This window comes from Protomyctophum bolini (genome assembly GCF_963924005.1).
Source record: "Protomyctophum bolini genome assembly, chromosome: 9".
NCBI lineage: Eukaryota > Metazoa > Chordata > Actinopteri > Myctophiformes > Myctophidae > Protomyctophum > Protomyctophum bolini.
The window spans coordinates 43,215,631-43,236,253 of record NC_137870.1 but is presented as its reverse complement, the minus strand read 5'-3'; the positions used below and the strand labels follow the sequence as shown (position 1 = coordinate 43,236,253).

Below are 20,623 nucleotides of genomic sequence, written 5' to 3'. Positions count from 1 at the left end.
GGCATTCTTCTTCTTTCAATTTCTCCTTTTTTGGGGGGAGAAGTAGAACGGTTGGATTTATATTGTCGGACGGTGTGTGAACGGGACGCCACCGGCGTCAAAATATGGCGCGTTTCTTGTTACCGACATGTCTTTTACTTTTGATATCAACGCAACTGGTGAGTAGCATTACTGAACTGAACCTCAGCGCTGTGTGTGTGTGTGTGTGTGTGTGTGTGAGCGCCCGTGTGTGCGCGCGCCCGTGTGCGTGCGTGCGTGCAACACCGCGTGCGCTTATATGAAGAAAATAATCAAAATCACACCCATGTGAAGTGAGGGGCGCTCTTATCGTCATACATCATCAGAAAAACACTCAAAAATGTCGATTTATTGTCAATGGGATTTGATGTTTGTCTGCTGTAGGACAACGTTTGTGCACACACATAGGCTATACACGAAAAGCTGGACATAATACAGGACAAATAGAATAGGAAATTGGCGCTCTCATGCGCAAAATGAACCTTATTTGCGCCACACAGGAACTGTACTACATTTTGTTTATTGCACTTTTCATTCGTCCGGCGGTTATAATGTTGAAGTGTTGAATGCGTACTAATAATGGACCATGGTGGAAACAAACATTTTGGCTTGTTTGTTTCCTGTGTGACTTAATCACCCATTTGATGTTTATTTATTTATTTATTTATTCATGTATTTATTCTTTATTCTCTCTCTCTCTCTCTCTCTCAGGCGGAGTCGTCGGGCGTGTTTGAGCTGAAGATCCACTCCTTCAGCAGCGCACGCAGCGTGTGCAACAACAAGCAGCACGGCGGCCACCGGGCGGCGCTGCAGCTGCCGTCAGCTGACTGCCAGATCTTCTTCCGTGTGTGCCTGAAGCACGCGCAGGACGTCATCGACCCCGAGCCGCCGTGCACCTACGGCACGGCGCTCACGCAGATCTTCGGCGCCGACCGACGCTCCGTCACGGAGAGCGCGCCCATCAGCGTGCCCTTTCACTTCAAGTGGCCGGTACGGAGAAAGAAAATCACACCCGTGTGTGTGTGTGTTGTGTATGTGTACTGTACTGTACTGTACTGTGCTATTGTTATGGTTGTTATGGTGGTCAGTGTGAAGCACAACTGCTGTGTACTGTAGCCCTTTAGGCTGCTCAACAGTGGCCACTTTAGGTCACCCAGTGGTATTGCAGTTCGAACTCAAACGGACATACACATATATAACGGACGGACAAACATACATTGGAACCCCCCCCCCCCCACACACACACACACACAATTATGATCGTGTTGGCCGGTTGTACCTTTCCTGTCTTTCGCCGCTCTGCTAAATTGTCTTCGCTGGAACTAATAGCTGTCCCGCCCTGCCGTTTTCCACACTTTTTTTAAAGTGGTTAATAATTGAACCGACATTGCGCGCGTTAAACCATGCATATGATCATCGATGCGTATTATGTATTAATAATGCAGTAAAGGTGGAATGAATTGGTTCATGGTTTATTAATGTGTATATCAAATTGCAGGGGACGTTTTCGCTGATCATCGAAGCCTGGAACGCAGAGTCCTCGGATGACTTGTCAACAGGTAGGGAAATGCTCTTTACATACCTCCACCACTATGGGGCACTGGTGTTCCCAATGGCTCATTCATTCATGAATTCGTTCATAACACATAGGCTATACTGTAACGTCTTGGCTTGATGTTATGCTTTTTTGGGGTGCCAGTTAGGCACACAGTTGGACCACTTGGGGGTACAACTGCTTACTATTTGAAGCCAGCCTTAACAATGGTTAAACATGGACAGATATATATACGAATACACATGAACCTGTAAACCATAACCAGGGATAGCCGATCGCTATACAATACTTAATCCTTTTGCCCACATAGCCTTATGACAGCGATTAGCGACCATGACCACAAGAATAGGCTAATTTGGCTAATTTGGGTTAGCTAGCTCCGCGATCTCCGTCACCGACTGGTTTTTCTCGTGACTTTAACCGGTGCGTTTTTTTCCGTTTCAGACAACCACAACAACCTGATCAGCCGTCTGGCCACGCGCCGGCGCCTGGACGTGAGCGAGGACTGGTCCCAGGACGTGCACCGCGGCGGCGTTGTTAGCGGCGTTAGCGGCGCGGCGGACAAAAACGACCGCAGCGAGCTGCGCTTCGCGTACCGCGCGCTCTGCGACGACTACTACCACGGCGACGCCTGCTCCACCTACTGCCGGCCGCGCGACGACACCTTCGGCCACTACGCCTGCGACCCGGCCGGGAGGCGCCTCTGCCTGGCCGGCTGGACGGGGGAATACTGCTCCGATCGTAAGATTTTTTTTGTTGTTGTTGTTATTATTCGTTTGTTCGGTTTTTTTCGCCGTCTGGAACCTCACACGAGGTTCCGGGCGACGATATCCTTGTATGGGTCGAGCCCTCCCAGAGCAGTGGAGGGCTCCACCCTTTTGTTTTTTTGCAGTATCGTATCCAAAAAAAGTAAAGGGTACTTGTGAAGTCAGCCAGTATACCATGTTTTTTTACCCAATGCAATCTTACAGAAGCACAGTACTGAGCATGCTGACAGGGGGGTGGACTTGGCCACAGGCTGACTAAATTAGCTATATATTTAAGCCTGATTTAAACGGTTGTTTCACCCCCCTGCTCAAAAATGTTTATACTTTCCCACTCGAAATTCGAATACCTTTAACTTTTTTGGATACGATAATATTCCCACACAACGATAACCGACGTTACATTAACCGCAACGAGCCATTGCGTGGCCGTGTTCACGTAGTAGAATGTGAAAATGGGCCGATAATATACAAGCCGAAGAGGTGCGAGAAAAATACAATTTAAAACGTATGATTTACTCTATAACGGTTTGGGGGGGAGGGAGGAGGGAGGGGGGGTGGGGGGTAAGAAAAGAGAATAAGGGGTTCTGGCGCACAACCTTGGAATTGTTAAGTCGAGCAGTTGTCAACACCATCCTGGTGGTGCTGCAGCAGTGTGTGAGTGGATGTAGTTGGCTGAGGTCTGTTCCTTTTGTTTGGGCCCCCCCACACCCCCCCCCGGGTACCCAGGCGGGGCCCCTGGCCGTCCGGTTACACACACACACACACACACACACACACACGCGGGGACACGCGCTGGAACTTAATGTGCGCTGCCTTGCGTGAAAAGACACGGCATGTGTTGCTTTTGTTGGTGAAAGACCAGCTGCTTCATTGAGCACTTACAAATACTTCTTCTCGGGGAGGTGTGTGTGTGTGTATGTGTGCATGCGACAGAGACAGAGCGAGAGAGAGAGAGAGAGAGAGAAGGGCCAGGTTGGGGCAGAGAGGGGAAGGGGAGGGAAGGTTGTTTTGTGATGTGAATGAAGAACAAGGCTATACATGCACGCGCTGCGTGCACACGGACACACACACACACACACACACGCGTGCCACCATCCATACTTACAGTACATCTCTCTCTCTCTCTCTCTCTCTACTCTTTCCTTTCACTTCTTCCCATCTCTACCTTTCCCTCCCTCCCCATCTCCTCTCTTTCCATCCATCCATCCGTCCTCTGTCTGCTCTGCCCCCCCTCTCGTCTCGTCCTCTCCCCCCCAACAGCCATCTGTGCTCCGGGGTGCTCGGGTCCCCACGGCTACTGCGAGGTCCCGGGGGAGTGCGTGTGTCGCCAGGGCTGGCAGGGCGCGTCCTGCAGCGAGTGCCGCCAGCACCCGGGCTGCCTGCACGGCACGTGCGCGCAGCCGTGGCAGTGCAACTGCAAGGAGGGCTGGGGAGGACTGTTCTGTGACCAAGGTGAGTCCGTCCTCCATTTTAAGACCCGTTTAGAGACCATCAAGGACCCCCCCCCCACCAAGGATTATCTGTATTTGGCTGCCCGGACCCCCCCCCCCCCCCCCCCCATCTGAAAATATGTTGTTCCATGCAGGAAGCCCTCGGCTCGGAAGCAAAGGTTTTTTGTTCAAAAAAACGTTCGCTCTGAAATAATATTACATTCAAAGATTTGCCCCACTGTTTCACGATTTCTCAAAGAAAATAGCAGATCTACAAGCTTGTAATGAGCTTGTAGATCTGCTATTTTTCAATAGCTAAAGTATAATATAAGGCTTATTAAAACACCAAAAAGGGGTTGCCGCCCAGAATGGGTTAAAAGACCCGCCACGAGAGAGCAGATGCTTATATATACAAAATGTCTTCTGAAAATCATGACGGTTATATGTAATTGGCGGACGACTCTCACCGGAACATTTTCACAATTCTTCAACGTCTAAAGCTTATAAATAATAATGGTTTAAAAAGTGGTGACACAGATGTGTTCATGTCCTATAATTGGGTTACCTGAGGCTTACAGTATAAGGCGCAATCCCAAAGGGGACTTTTACTTCACCTGCAGGGCCACCATTGTGACACTCAGACAAAACATGCTCTTAATCCAGAGCGATTTACAGTAAGCAAGAACAACAACAACAAGAAAACATGGTAATACGTCATATACTGTACATAAAAAGGTCAGCCTGAATCATACAACGTGAAGGTAAAGCATATACTGTCGTGTATTCAAGAACGGGTACTTGAGTGCAACGTCAAGTACAGTACAGTTTTGTTACTTTACTTCATATAGTACTCCACCACATCTCAGAGGTCCAAATCATGTTCAAATCTGTCTTCACGGGACATGTTTTCCATCGTTATGTGGGTTTGCTATGCATGTCTCTTTGTCAGCCGAGTTATTATTATTATTATTATTGTATAACCTAAATGTTGAGATCAATTATTGGCCCACGGACCAAGGGTGGGTGTACAGTACACATTATTGCAATTGGTCCTTTCAGTCACCACAAACTACAGTATGAATGTATTCACCCCATTGTACTATAGACAGTTAGACACCGCTGGAATAATGTTATAAGACATACATCATTCTAATAAGATAAGGCTGTATCTGGAAATACAAACAAACACAACATTGTGTTTCTGCCTCTGGATGTGAAATGTGCATAATTATAGGCAAATGTATTGACCAATTCCAGTCATGTTTACACCCGGGCCGTGCTCCATATTATGGCATTAAGAATGTCTATTAAAAGCTTACTATGTTAATAGAATATACAAAGGGATCATTTCTCCCTCATAAAGTGCTGTTTGGGTTGATGTTAATCATCCATGAATCCATGATTGTAACCTCTGCTGTCAGCAAGCACAATCAACAGTAGGACCCTTACCCTTACGGTTCTATTTGGTTTCCATGTGTTTCCATGAGTTTATTTACATGTTTCTTGAGTTAGGGTCTCAGTGGAGGGCTGTGGACACTTTACCCCAAACATCCCTGAGGGGGTTCCAGGTGGTCCCCGCAGCTAAATGACGGAGAGTTTGTAACCAAAATGGACACCGTTATTATACAATCTTTAACTCTTGGGTCCGTTTTTGGTTTCATTTTATGCTCCCATGGAGTTAAATGATTGTTAAACATTAGGCATTATGTCCATAAACATTAACTTAGGTCCATTTAGGTTTCATTTTACTCTCTCAAAGAGTATACAGTTATTGTTAAACAGTTGGTACCACATCAATACATACAGCATGGACGCGTGGACAAAATCTTATCCAACGCTATATAACAAAATATTCTTTAGTTTTGGGTTTGTCCGTGGCAGAATCGGTTTGTCCGAAATGCCAGATGTATATAAATAAATATGGACCTTGACATGAAACAGGTTGAAAAAAACCACAGTGTATGAATTCAATACTCTTACAGTAAGAGAGATATGCTGCTGTAGTGTCTATTGGCGTGGGATCCCCATTGATGATGTCATCGATGGGGTTTCTGAACTGTCCACCAATGAGACACGTCGTACACGGGGCCCCTTTTCCACCTAAAGAACTAGAACTGGTTCCATTCTTTTTAATTTAATTTGATAAAAATTAATTTGATAAAAAAAGATTAAGACAAGAAACGGAAGCTGTTCAACGATGGGCCAGAGCGAGTAGACAGAAGATATAATAATAATAATAATAATAATAATAATAATAATAATAATAATGAGCATTATAGTAGAGGACAAAACTGTATGAAGATAAGAGTGAAAATGGGTGTAAGAAGTGGTCCTTTCAAATTATTTAAAACGAATCCTCACCCGTTTAAGGAGTAATTGACTGGGAACGTGAATAAAGTCACGTTAACGCATAAGATAATGCGGTAAGGTGTTACCAGAGGGGATTTAACATGCTCTCTATAGCCGTGCTCGGGAACTGAGAGACAGGATGTTTATAGCATTACATGACTATATAGACACCTTCTCTGTCGTTTCACACGTCATCTCAAATCCACTCGCTTCATTTGAAAGTGTGAAGACGAGCGATGCCATTTGACCGTCAAAACAAGATCCACACATTTGCACGCGTGTGTCAGATCAGAGTAGAGCGTAGAAGCACCGACAACAAGACAGAAGACATACATACGGTATTAGTCTGTTTGATTTTCACATCCGGAACAGCAAATAGATTTGAAAAGGATAATTGGGGGGTGAGAGAGCCGAGGTGAGGAGAACTTGTTTTTGTCAACATCGATAGAAGGAAAGGAAATAAATTCTATCCTATGAGTACTATATAAGCTAAATCTATAAAACAAAAATATCAGCAGAATTATAAGTAATATTTACTTGGTGTCCAAAAGGTACATGGACCTTCCTCCACTGTTTCTTTAATTTTTATTTTTATTTTTGCCATCAAGGGATTATCCCAATTTAGATACGTAGCATAGCAATGTCATAAAAAGTCAGTTTATGAGCCCCAAAACCAAATCCCCAAAGTGTTAAAACTTGGCTTTTGTCATGCGTTCAGAGCTGTGAGCCTGGGAAACTGGAGTGCTTTTAAGTACTCCCCCCCCCCCCCCCCCCCACACACACACACAGACACACACACACATTTAATTGTACCCTTGAAAGAGCACACTTATCTCACCTGTGACATCCTAAATGAGCCCCACGGTTCATGTGGCGAAGGACACACTTGTCGCGTAGGTGTGAGGCCAAGGCTTGTGCCGGTCGTCTCTAAAAAAAGAAAATACAGTTGCCATGAAATGACACGCTCACACCCACCCGTACCTTGTCCTATAGCTGTCTTCTGCCTTTGTCCTTGCGTGCGTGCGTGTGCGTGCGTGCGTGTGTGTATGAGTGTGTGTTACAACCCCCCACCCCACCCCAAAACAGATAATGAATTCCCCACCGTGGTTCCGTAGCCAGGTTATCAGCAGCCATCCAGTCGAGTTCACTCACTGTCTCTGACATTATCAGTACCATGTGGCGCTTTGATGAGCAGCTAAAATATGAATCCAGCAAACTCAGCTGCTTTCCAACAACATGAGGCTCTGAATAGGTCAACAATCCACTGGGAATCCGTCATGAGGTTCTGTCAAAGGAGAGTGATCCCCAGCCCTGGTGACAACAACTCAATTCAACCCTTGATGACACTTAATAATACTGCAAAAAGCAAAGGGAATGCGCTCGCAGCGGGCCAAATGAAACGGGTCTCCTGAGGAGGCGCGTCTGAAGCCTGTCTCCAGACTATATGGGACTCAATGAATTGTAGTCAACATTCTGCATCTCTGGCTGACTTCCTGTTGATTTTTTGGGTCATGGCTCCAAGAAGCTTCTTTTGTAAGTCTGGACGTGAAACATGCCGTGCATACCAATGTTGTAGTTGTTGTTGTGTGTGTGTGTGTGTGTGTGTGTGTGTGTGTGTGTGTGTGTGTGTGTGTGTGTGTGTGTGTGTGTGTGTGTGTGTGTGTGTGTGTGTGTGAAAGCTTAATGTTTCAACTTCAAAACTTTGAAACACAAACCTTTAAAACCAGCCGCTAAATGTGAAATTAACTCATATGACATATACTTAAAAGGTGTAAAACTGGTAGTAGGTGCATAGAGTCAGTCTGTCTGTCTGTCTGTCTGTCGTGGGCTTTAGCATCTGCTGTATTTATCACAGATGACATGAAAATGGATACCAAATATGACAATATTTGACATACTATAATAATAATAATAAAAAAATACAAAAAAGTACACAAATATACGCCTATAATACGCACATCTTTCTCTGCTTCTGGTTCATGTAAACACAGACATTCCCCAATCCCCTTAGCTTTAATTTGCGTACTCTAATAGTCCACAGTAGTCCACAACATGCGGCTTAACGCTGTGACATTACCGTCACCATTTAGAATTGACTCCGAATTGACTCCGAATTGAATGTGTTTTGGTCCAAGCGTAACACAGGTGTCCTCATATTAAAACCCATTTTCTGCGCCGGGAACCCCTTCTGGTGTTAGCATCATGCTATGCTTTAGCTATTGAAAAATAGCAGATCTCAGGTCAGAATTGGTTAATAGCATTAGGCTTCCTAATAATGCTCATATTCCTTTTCTCCCGCAGACCTGAACTACTGCACCAACCACCGGCCGTGCCGTAACGAGGCCACCTGCACCAACACCGGCCAGGGCAGCTACACCTGCGCCTGCCGGCCGGGGTACAGCGGCCTTGACTGCGGCGTGGAGACCAACGAGTGCGACAGCAACCCGTGTAAGAATGGAGGCAGCTGCAACGTAAGTCATTCACACATACACACACGTGCGACTGTGGCTCAGGAGGTATAGAGCAGGTCGTCCAATGATCCGTGGGTCGGCGGTTCGAATCCCGGCTCCCTCCTCCTGTCTACATGTCGAAGTGTCCTTGGGCAAGACACTGGACCCCAAATTTGCTCCCGATGTGCTGGTTGGTATACCTTGCATGGTTTCTGTCGCCATCGGTGTATGAATGGGTGAATGTAATGCACAATGATGGGTTGACCAATGAGTTTCCCCCCTGACCACGGTGACGAGAGCCGGACTCTATGAGGCACATAGAAGGACTGCGGTCAATTTACTCCATCTTAAAAGGCTTAAAAATGACAGTTAGACATTAGGAATAGCTTGACTTGTTTTTAATTGTCTTTGCACACAAACGCTCCAGCAGTTTGGTGCTGATGTTTTCAGGCATCTCTCCCCCCCCCCCCCCCTAGCCTAGTATACTATTCTATTACTAGTTTTGCACGTGTGTTATCACAGGATAATTCATTCATTAGTTAGTTGTGTTATCACAGGATAATTCATTCATTAGTTAGTTGTGTCATCACAGGATAATTCATTCATTAGTTAAGCTAATTGTTCACGTTAAGCTTTTGTTCACGTTAGAATTATTTGAACTCGGGGAGTATGGCGACGACGTTGTACGTAACAATGTGTTTGGTCCGACGTACCGACAGTCCCACGGTCACGAGTCCGAAACCTGACCTCACTGGAAACCATGGGCTAGTTCTAACCTGCCACATGGGTTAGTTTTAACCTGCAGCGGGTGAGATTTTTAACCCGCAGCACGGGTTAGTTGTAACCTGGCCGCGCGCGTCGGGAGCGAACAAATGCCTGTCGGACTGTGTCTGTCTGTCTATAAACAAAACGTCCTGCGCCCCGTTATGTAACGACCCCCTCCCTCTCTCTCTCAACAGGACCTGGAGGACAACTACTCGTGCGCGTGCCCCCAGGGCTTCTACGGGAAGAGCTGCGAGGTCAGCGCCATGAAGTGCGCCGACGGGCCCTGCTTCAACCGGGGCACCTGCGTACCCGGCGCGGCCGGCGGGTACAGCTGCCAGTGCCCGAGCGGGTACACGGGCTCCAACTGCGAGAAGAAGATGGACCGGTGCAGCAGCGAGCCCTGTGCTAACGGTAAGATGCTCATGCTCTCTTACGCTCTCAATAAATGGCAGCGTGGCCGCATGAACGTGTGTAGCCATGTTGCCATAGAGCCTCTTTTTATTTCTCTCTCTCTCTCTTTTGTGGCTTTATTACAATGTCTTTCACATTCACACACACACACACACACACACACATTCACACACTGACTGGTGGAGGAAACCATGCAAGGCACTCAGTCATCATCGCTTCAAGGTAAGGACACTTTCGACATGCAAACCAAGAGATGCCGCCGGGGAATCGAACCAGGAACCTACTACCCATCCCAGGATTAACCACATGAACCCTAGCGTACCTATTCTGACATAGTAGTACCTATCCTGTTGTAGTAGTACCTATTCTGTCGTAAGTAGTCGTAGTAGGCGAAAGAAAGTAGTTGAAGCAATTTGGTGTAGAGGGGGGAAAAAGTAGTGTTGGAAAGTAACTACTGTAAGTACATTTACTTAAGCGCCGTACTGCCATTTGTTTACTTGAGCGTTTCCAGTCTTTCAATACTTTTACTTGTACTCCACTACGTTTATTTGAAAACCTTAGTTACTAGTTAGTTTATATAGATTTGGATTATTATCATTATTATTACAAAACATAGGCTAAAGTAACCACTTCAGCCCTATAGACATTTCAGTCCTTTGAAAATAGCCCATCTCTACAAAGCTCACAATGTGTCGCATAGATCTGCTATTTTCAAAAGATTTTAAAGATTTTTGAAAACTTGAAATGAGACATTCCGCATGATGGGTACTTTTACTTTCGGTGCTTTTTTATGCCAATACTTTTGTACTTTTACTCAAGTGCACTTTGAGTATTTCTATATTGCAGTTATAAGTAAAACATTCTAGTACCCTGGGCTGTACCCCGGGTCAACTGCGTCTCACACTACGAAGCATATTGTAACTTGATAAATCTCAACAGAATGTAAAGTCCTCTCATAATGCCATTCAGAAGGAGGTTGATGTCATAGCGTGTGGCATCCATTTTCGTAGTCTTTTTGGTGACGCCTATGGTTGCTCCGTTTTGCTTTTAGAACTGCAATTCCCAGAATTCAGTCCAAATCAAAGTCAGGGAAGACATTTCCGACATTCAGCCAGATGCTTCATAGCAATAATTATAAAACTATTCTAAATTGCTTTACAATGACTCATAAAGTCCAGTATGAGTCTATTGTGATCTGCTTACTGAATCATAGTTATAAGTAGTCATAAATACTACACAAATCATTACACATTATAGAGACGTTTATAATAACTTTATCACAGCTAACACTATTTATAACTATTATATTACCGGTAGTTAATAATTTGCTAGACACTGGCAGACCATTTGGCCATACTTCCTAGTCCCTACCATGTTAAACGTCATACATAATAATAATTGCAATAGTTCACAATTATTTATAATGACCGTTAGAATGCATTGTTATCACTGTTAAAAAGGCATTCTACTGTGATTACAAGTCACTGTAGGACTAAGTGGTTATCTGTTGATTTACGAAAAACAAAAACTGAAATATGTCAAACGTTTTAATCATTTTAAGGGGCCATAATGAGGCACTGAAATGTTTTCAGTACATATTACCAGGAAGACGCCTGGGGGCGAGGTCACGTGCACTGGCCATATATGGAGCGTGTCTTGAGTGTACAGGGTTTGATGCACTAATGTACTAATAACTTTGGGGCAGGCCCGTCTTTGGTGACACCTATGGTTGCTCCGTAGGTACCTGTAGGTGCTACTAATACTTAATAATTAATGATGTGTTCATTGTTATGAATCATTATGAGGATTATAACTAAAATTATACAGTGGTATATACGCATGTGCATTATGTGTGTGTTTATAATGCATACTAGGGATGCATTGTGTTTCCTATGCCTAGGAAATTACCAACATTGAGGATTAAAGATGTTGTAAGTAGTAATGTTTTTGGTTAAAAAAAATAATATATATATAATAATAATAATAATTTAGCTTTATGTTATGATAGCATCCCCAGCTGTCTTCAAACACAAACCACGTTTTCAGGTATAGGATAATGAAACAACACCAGGGATAAACAAGTGGAATTGGACGTGAAGAGAAGAAATCTCTCCGATTTTGGAGAAAATATGTGTAGCTCACCTGCAATTGTATTGTCTGGTTTTACTGTATAATACCAAAGAGCTGGAGGCATTCTATATGTATAATACGGAGCTAAACCTCAAAACAAATTGCAACAGAAACTCTTTAAACGTTGAATATGTTGGTAACACAACATAACAAAAGTCCTAAGAAATCCCAGCGGTGGTACGTATTGAACGATGCTAAAAATAGGTGATGGTACGCGTAACAACCTAAGGCAAAATTCTGATTGAAGTAGAATGTGACTTGTGTCAACCTATAGGGGTTTTTCATGATTCTGAATCCATCGCAAGCATTTATTTTGCACGAAAAACACTCCTTGTGCTAAAAATGGCCGAAACTGGAGCAGTGGATGGAGTAGCCCACACACTTTCTGACTGTACCCTTGAAAGAGCACACTTATCTCACCTGTGACCATCCTAAATGAGCCCAGGTCTATTTGAAGGACACACTTGTCACGTAGGTGTGACACCGGCCGGGGCTTGTGCCGGTCGTCTCTAAAACAGTTTGTCTCTCTGGGGAACAGGTTTAGAAACCATGGAATGACACGCTCACACCCACCCCCTTTCCAAAAAGGATTATTAATAAATAAATGAAAACAGTAAATGAAAAAAAAAAAAAAAAAAACACACTACCCAATCACACATTGAAAGGACAATATCAGTCGCCAGGAAAAGGTACGGGTGTTTTCGATGAATTTATCATGGCCCAAATGTATACCACGTTCTAGTCCAAACTAATAATGTATTTAGCCCACCAAGCTCACACTGTTTTCTTAGTGCGTGTGCACGTACGCGTGTGTGTGTGTGCGTGCGTGCGTACGTCTCTTCCAGAGTCGAGAGATACAGGGAGTAAATTGCGTGGGTACTACACCTGGCCACTATATGGCCGAACCACCTCCCACCAAGTCCACACGTAGCCGTGAACAGATCACCCCACAGCTATACTACAAAGCATCCACGTGCACTCTGTTCATTAACCACTTAGTCCCACCGTGTGTACTTTAGTAGTTGACCAAAGGGCCCTTCGGCGACGAAGCAGCAGGTATACCCCAGCTGTTTTAGCTTTGCTGCGTTTTAGGGGATAACGACCTTTCACGGGGGGTTGCTAGCTTGTAAATCAGTTCCTAACGCGGCGTAAATGAAGCGTCACGTGTTTGTGCGCTTCGACTGTAAGTAAAGCCCCAGAACTCTCCCAGGGAGGAGGGGGCAACTATAGGGACATCTCACGAAAAAAAAAATGTATGAAAATTAATGTCATGAAAAGTAATTTTTTTAGGTATTTGTAGCCTACTTTACATTCCAATAGCCTACGTTTACTTCTACTTCCTCGGATCCAAACATTGCACTTTTACTGCATGTATTTTAAAACTTTAGTTACTACCGGTATAGTTACTTTGTAGATTTTTGATGATTATTACAAAACATACAGGGCTTGTAGATCTGCTATTTTCAAAAGACTTTTATACATTTAAAAACTTGTGAAAGGGACGTTCGGCATGATGAGTACCTTCTACTTTCTAGTACATTTGGATACCAATACTTTTGTGCTTTCATTCACGTACACTTTTAAATACGGATTTTTAAAACTTGTAACGGAATATTTCTACATTGCAGTATTAATACTTTTACTTATATGTGAGTACGTTTTCCACCACTGGAAACATAGCCCCCCAGGGCTGTATACTTGAGGCTCTCGTTATTGTTCTTCTTGTTATCCTACAGAAAGCTCATTTTATTGATGACAACCTAAAAAGAAAGTGGATTCTTTACCGAAGAACACTTTCTAACCTCATGGTAATTCATTTGGTTACGGTTAGGGAAGTTTAAATGAGTCCAATCCACTTTATTCATATATAGCGCACATCGTTTACAACTAAATGTTTACAATGTGCTGCACATTGAGAATCAAACGCTAAAATACACTGTCGATCTGAAGACACGAAATAAACAACAAAAGGATGTACATCACTGAAAAGTACAGGACGCACGCAGGAGTGTCGTCAGACCAAAAATCTCTGAAAGAATCTCTTGAGACGGGATTAGGAGTCGGGTTGTAAAGGTGGCTCCTAATCTGATTTGATTTTTCGCATTCCATAAAGTGAGGTTGGCGACCTCAACCTCTGGTCTTTTTATGTGTCTTTGGGAGTTTCAACTGACCTCTAGAAAACATACTGAGGTGCCAAACCTATCGGTGATTTAAAAAACAAACGACAAAATCTTCAAATCAGTTTCCGAAGCGAACAGGGATAGCCGGTGAATTGGAGTGTAACTCCCAGACTAACCACAGACGTGCAATGGAGGCTTTGGTTCAAGCCAACATTAAGGGCATTGCAGTAGTCCAAACGCGTGGTGACAAAAGCATGACGGGAACACACGCTCTAAAAGAAAAGCACAGACTTGATTTGAGCGAGCAGCCTCAGATAACAAAAGCTGGCTCTGACCCCAGCATTCATGGGCAAACAGTCAAAGCTTTTTGTTGTGTGTCTTAATTCCACAGTTGATTTGCAACTTTTTTTATTTATTACTAACAACACCACACATTTGTTGTTGGTTTACGTGAGCAGATTTCTGCTTCAAATAGCATGTTAGCATCTGTGTATACACTACGGAATTATTGGCAAATTGGCACTCACATGTGACCCAGCTGTCACGTGGCTATTCGTCCAGAGCAGTAAACTAAAGCCTGGGAAACTGGAGCAGTGGAGTAGCCCACACACTCTCTGACTGTACCCTTGAAAGAGCACACTTCTCTCACCTGTGACCGTCCTAAATGAGCCCCCCTGGTCTATTTGAAGGACACACTTGTCACGTAGGTGTGACACCGCGGGCTTGTGCCGGTCGGTCGTCTCTAAAAACAGTTGTCTCTGTGGGAAAGCGTAGAAACCGTGAAATGGCACACTGTCTCTGACACTCACACCCGTACCTTGTCCTGTCTGCCTTTGTCCTTTGTGACGTCTGGTTGGGGGGGGGTCAACCTTTCTTGTTAAAAATAGCCTAGATCGATGGATCAGAACTAGTTATCTATGGTGTTGAAGTTGGTACTTGGAATGCATTACATATAGGTTTATTCCTTTGTACATTGTCCATTAATGATATGTGTTAAGAGATACAGTCGCACAATAGCACAGGGCAAGCTACAACCACACCTTAGAGTCGATTACTTTGCAATTACAGTAAAGAAAAACACGACCACATAGTCCTACTCAGAAAACAAACAAAATGGAGCTAGAACCCTTTGTTTATCTGAATAATATAAGCAGGTGGACTGTCTCTTATAAGTACTGTAGCAGGGCAGAAAAGTCTATCATCCTCATGCTATGCTATGCTTTAGCTATTGAAAAATAGCAGATCTACAAGCTCATAGCGCGCCACCGAGTGGCGCGCTACGAGCTTGTAGGGTCTGCTATTTTTGAAAGAAATCGAAGAACGACTGACATAGAAACATAGTCTTTTTCAGAAAACTGTCAGGATGCAGAAGACATTTTTCAGAATCTGATCTCAGGTCAGAATGGGTTATCTAACACAAACAGAAACGCTGCCTCAGAGGGCAGTTTATCTGTGAAACGTCTTCCCGTCTCCTCAAGCTCAGCTGACATAAAACACAAGTCTTCTCGTCTTCCACCGGGAGGTCTCGCTATACAATCTCTCGTGTCCATCAACAAACACCCCTGACAACGATCCTTATTTTCTTTTTTACCAAGATATTCCCATCACCACTTAGGTTCTCCCACGTGGGCACGTGGACCGGCACAGTTCAAATCTCCGGTTTCACTCAGTTCGACATCTTAGGATACGGCGCTAAGTAACCGTCAACTTGGCCCCAATTTGTAAATCCTTTGAAACGCGTAATAGATCAACAGCTGTAGAGCGTTTTAATGTGACCTTTCCTGACTCGTACCCTATATGCACACACTGAGCGCAGTGGTCAAAGCGCACTGTCAGGGTTCAATGTTCACGGCCTTTTTTCTTTATACTAGCAGCAGTTTACTGCACCTGCAAAGCCCTTAATGGGTTTTAAAGTGTTTCAACTTGTCAGCCAAATAAGATATCATCGGCAAATAAGTGATATTATAACACCAATTGTAATCCCCCGAAAATCACAAAGGCTAATTTGACCTTTTTTGGATGCACAAATAAGTCGGTGTGTCAAAAAAAACGTAGTTACTACACTTGGAAAATGAATGCTTTAAGAAGAAGTGGTGAAGGTAGCCGATCTACAAGCTCACAACGTGGCGCTGAAGCAACGCTGTCGCTCTGCATGTCAGCTTGTAGATCCTCTGTTTTCACTAGTTTGGGTCCCCGGGCAATTAAACGTCTAATTTTCGGTCTGGGGTCCACGGGCTAAACCGTTTGGGAAATGTAATGTTTTTGAGTTTATGAGTTCATAAACATTCAAAACAAATGTTTAACGTTATTCCATTCAACATTTAAAAAGAGTCCTTTATATCCTATAATATGAAGAAAAAAAGAAGGGGAAAAATAAAGAGATTGTCTATATTTCTTTCTGTTGTATTAAGTTATTTGCATAAAAGAGGGAGCTCCTCAGTGGTTAAATCACTCTCAATTGCTTCCAGCCATGCATGCAGTGGCTTCGGGCTTTGTTTTGAAACGCTTCCTGGAGTTCCACACTGGTCTGGAATGTGAGGCTGGCACCATGCTGATAGACCCGTCTGCTTCTGCTGACTGACAGGCATGCAGGCTGACAGGCTGGCAGGCAGGCAGGCAGGCAGGCAGGCAGGCAGGCAGGCAGGCAGGCAGGGCAGGCAGGCAGGCAGGCAGGCAGGCAGGCAGGCAGGCAGGCAGGCAGAAATAGAAGACCGATAAACATGCCTTGCCTTTAGTAAGTAAGTATACAGTACATTTTATTTATAAAGCACCTTTCGAAACAAGGTTACAAAGTGCTGAACAGTGACACAATATAAAACAATCAGGTTAAACAAACATAGTAGTAGTAGTACACACATCTTTGAGGCTAAGCTAGGCTAACAACACACAACTACACTACACAGATGCGCATCGTTATCTCACTGCTTTTCATTTACTGAGGAGAGAACATGTTTGCCTGATCACTTAATGGTAAAATATGACAGCTAAATGAATAATAGTCTCAAATAAAGACGTCAGCCTGACCCATATAGCATACTATACACCTCAAACTTAGCTGGAAATGAGTACACTTTACCTATACTGTATGTCTGAACCCTGCAGTGACGGCATAATGCCTTAGCAATTTATCCACAGAAACACAGTTGGGTTTTGTGCTAATATACCAGTCCATGAAGTGCCTTAAAAGTGCTTAAGAGACACTAAAAAAAAAGAACACTTGTCACGGACAATTCGGGGAACCTTTCCACAGAGCTAAAACATGCAGGGTTTTCTGCTGTGTCCACTGTTGTGTTTCAGTTTGTTTTGGCTGTGTATAGAGGCTGGGAGACCAGAACAAAGAATACGGTACCTGTATCTGAAGAAGCCACTACTGAAGTAAAAGATATGGCATATTAAGTATAGCCTATATGTATGCTTAAATTCATATTTAGAAAATGTTTCAGATGTAAAACAAAAGTCTGAGATGATGGAATGATGATGATAGTCATGGAATAGGGGAAGCTTCTGAAAGCTTTCATGGGCCCACAAAGATAATCAGCTTCACTTCTTATTCTGATTGTCTAAACAATGTTTGAGGTGATCCTTATTTTATTGCGTGATCAGCAGGCTCCTAAATGGCTTAGTACCGTGTGTTTTTTTATTATGAGGCGAACACTTAATGTTAGCCTCGACAGATAACGCTGACATTGCAAAACACAGATAAACGTATCACGAGAAACTTGTGCACGCACACACACAGTCACACACACACGCACGTGCACTCACACGTGCACACACTCTGTGTTTTCACACTGACCTCCCCGAGGTCCTCATTAGTGTGTGGGAAACGCTACTTGCACATGTGCAATCTCACTTTTAGCCTCATTCTTTCGTGTATGTGTGTGTGTGTGTGTGTGTGTGTGTGTGTGTGTGTGTGCGTGCGTGCGTGCGTGCTCGCTCCCCCTCTCCTAACAAATGGAGACATGTGTAAAGTGTGAAGCTGTTCGTCTGGAGTGTTGCAACGATGCGCGCTAGGCATGCTAAACACACACACACAAACACCATATAAGGACGTGTCTCTGAGTGCACGGCCGTTCCAACGACCCCTCTGCCGACCGTGTTGCCGAGTTCGTCCACCTCTCTCCGCTTGTGCAACTTTGCTCTCTAACCGCCTTTCTTTCTGTCGTGTTGTTGTTTCGGTTTAGTTCGGTTTGGTTCCCCCCCCCCCCGCCATGTCAGTCGTTGCCAATTCCCATGGTGCACTGCAGTCCCTGTCACTACCCCCCCCCCCCCCCCCAACACACTGTTTACCTGTGGAGTGAAGACTTTTCACAAGCGAGCGGTGTTTCACCGAGAGAGCTTTTGAACGTAGAGGGTGATTTATTGTAAGCCTCACGCCGCGTCACGCCGCGATGCAACTAAACAAACAACACAACCCCAGGGTTCGGTGCCACAGAATGAACCGCTCCCAACTCTCCCCGACCTGTGGAAACATGGGTGACTCTGTTGTTCAAAAATGTTACATTTTTTTCACAATTCACAATTTGACGGTTCACAGTTTATCTCTTTCCTCCACCGTCATGTCATGAGTAAACGTCCCTTTGAGGCATTACGGGGAGTGTTAAAACCTCCACAAATTATTTTGGGGGCATATACCGGTTTATATCTGCAAACATTTTAATGTTTTTGCATAGAAATACTATATAATAATAAGCTTTATAGGCTTGGTTCCATGTGTATACAGATCTGTCAGGGACCCCCTGGAACCCCCTCAAGGACCACTGGGTTTTCACCACTGCTGGAATGTTTTCGGCTTCCTGTCGAAGCACTTCACCCTCCTTCCCTACATTTCTTGGCTTCCCTACCATCTCTCTCTCTCTCTTTCTCTCTCTCTCTCTCTCCCCCCCCCCCCCCCCCCGCCACCGGTGTTTACAGTAAAGATCTTTCTCAACTCACTTTCATCTTAAAGACATACTACACCTTTTTCCGTGTTGGTGCAATTCCTGTTAGATTTAGATGCAAGCAGGTAAAGAGAAAGGTTCTCTCTTGTCAAGACACTTCTTCTTAAGGTATACTTATAAGATGCGGCACTTTGCTTTCTCGATTGATATGCTTCGTTAGCCATGAAGTGATCGCCTCTCCTCGAATCAATCAAGAGGTCATGTTTAGATCAGACAAAAAGGAGTGATTATGTTAGCTGATTATGGTAGATTATGGTAGCCGTTGAGAAATCTTGAAAACGTGGCGCAAATCTTTGAATATATATATATATATTCTTTCACTTTAACTCAAATCTTTGCTTCATGGGTGGAGGAACATATTTTTCAGATGGGGGTCCTCCGCGGCCAAATACAGATAATTCTGGGGGTCCTGGACATGAAAAAGGTTGAGCACCAACTGACACTGACATAGAAACACGGGGTTCTTCAGAAAACTGTTAAGATTCAGAAGCCGTTTTTTTCTTTCTCCAGAATCGGGCCTCAGGTCTAAATGGGTTAAATAGTTGAAATAGTTCCCTTGATGGAGTCCCGTTGATGTTCTCCTGCTGCTGTTGTGTCAGAGGATGAAGGATGAAGGGAAATAGATGGAAAGACACCAACGCATTGTGAGCTTTCTATATCCGTCTGTCTGTCTGTCTGTTTGTTTTTATTGTCATTCATCCATCCATCTTCAACCGCTTATCCGTAGTCGGGTCGCAGGGGGCAACAGCTCCACCAGAGTGCTCCAGACTTCCCTCTCCAGAGCAACATTAGTTGCTCTGGGGGTCTCCTCCCAGTGGGACGTGCCTCGAGGACCTCCCTCATGTGCTTATTGTCATTGTCATGTTTTTTTAGTGTGTATACGACCAAACTAACCCTCTCTCTCTCTCTCTCTCTCCACCAGGCGGCCAGTGTTTGGACCTGGGCCACAGCAGCGTCAAGTGCCGGTGCCGCCCGGGCTTCTCCGGCCCGCGCTGCCGCACCAACGTGGACGACTGTGCGGCCGCCGCCGGCGGCGGGCCCCTCGCCCCCCGCTGCCACAACGCCGGCACGTGCGTGGACGGCGTCAACGGCTTCACGTGCACGTGCACACTGGGCTTCGCCGGCCGAGACTGCTCGGTGCGCGCCGACGCCTGCACGACGGCGGGAGGCGCCGAGACCTGCCTCAACGGCGGCACCTGCTACGCCCACTTCACGGGCCCCGTGTGCCGCTGCCCGCCGGGCTTCATGGGCGCCCGCTGCGAGTACCCGGTCGGGGGGAGGGAGAGGGACGCCGTCGTCGTCGTCCCCGAAGCCACGGTGACGCCGCCGACGAAGGAGGACGCGGCGCTGGCCGTCTCCTTCGCCCTGGGCCTCGTCACGCTCGTCCTGCTGGTCTGCGCCGCCGTGTTCGCGCTGCGTCTGCTGCGCCGGCGCGCGCGCAAGATGAAGGAGTGCTCCTCCTCCTCCTCGGCCGTGAAGAACGACCTGGTGGCCGTGAACAACCGCAGCGGAGCGGCGTCCAGCGGCCTGCTGCTGCCGCCCGGGGGAAGCGGCGGGGAGAAGGAGGCCTTAATCCTCCCGGGCGGCGGGGGGGTCGAAGGGGGGAGGGGGGTCGACGGAGGAGGGCGCTTCAAGGTGTCCAATAAGGATGCCGCGGCGCTGACGCCGACGGCCGGCGACGGCGCCGG

The 20,623-nt window shown here is 45.4% G+C and overlaps 1 protein-coding gene across 1 annotated transcript; it reads left to right on the top strand.

Moving 5' to 3' along the window:
- Positions 1–20,598, top strand: LOC308321890 (delta-like protein D; the record flags this gene model as incomplete). The annotated part of the gene is made up of 9 exons (XM_080772985.1): positions 1–158; positions 730–1,008; positions 1,517–1,577; positions 2,018–2,314; positions 3,601–3,792; positions 8,421–8,590; positions 9,529–9,745; positions 19,858–20,501; positions 20,536–20,598. The coding sequence occupies exons 1-9, from the start codon at positions 105–107 to the stop codon at positions 20,596–20,598; spliced, it is 1,977 nt and encodes a 658-aa protein (XP_080629111.1). The 5' UTR covers positions 1–104.
- Between the last annotated feature and the right edge of the window lie 25 nt (positions 20,599–20,623).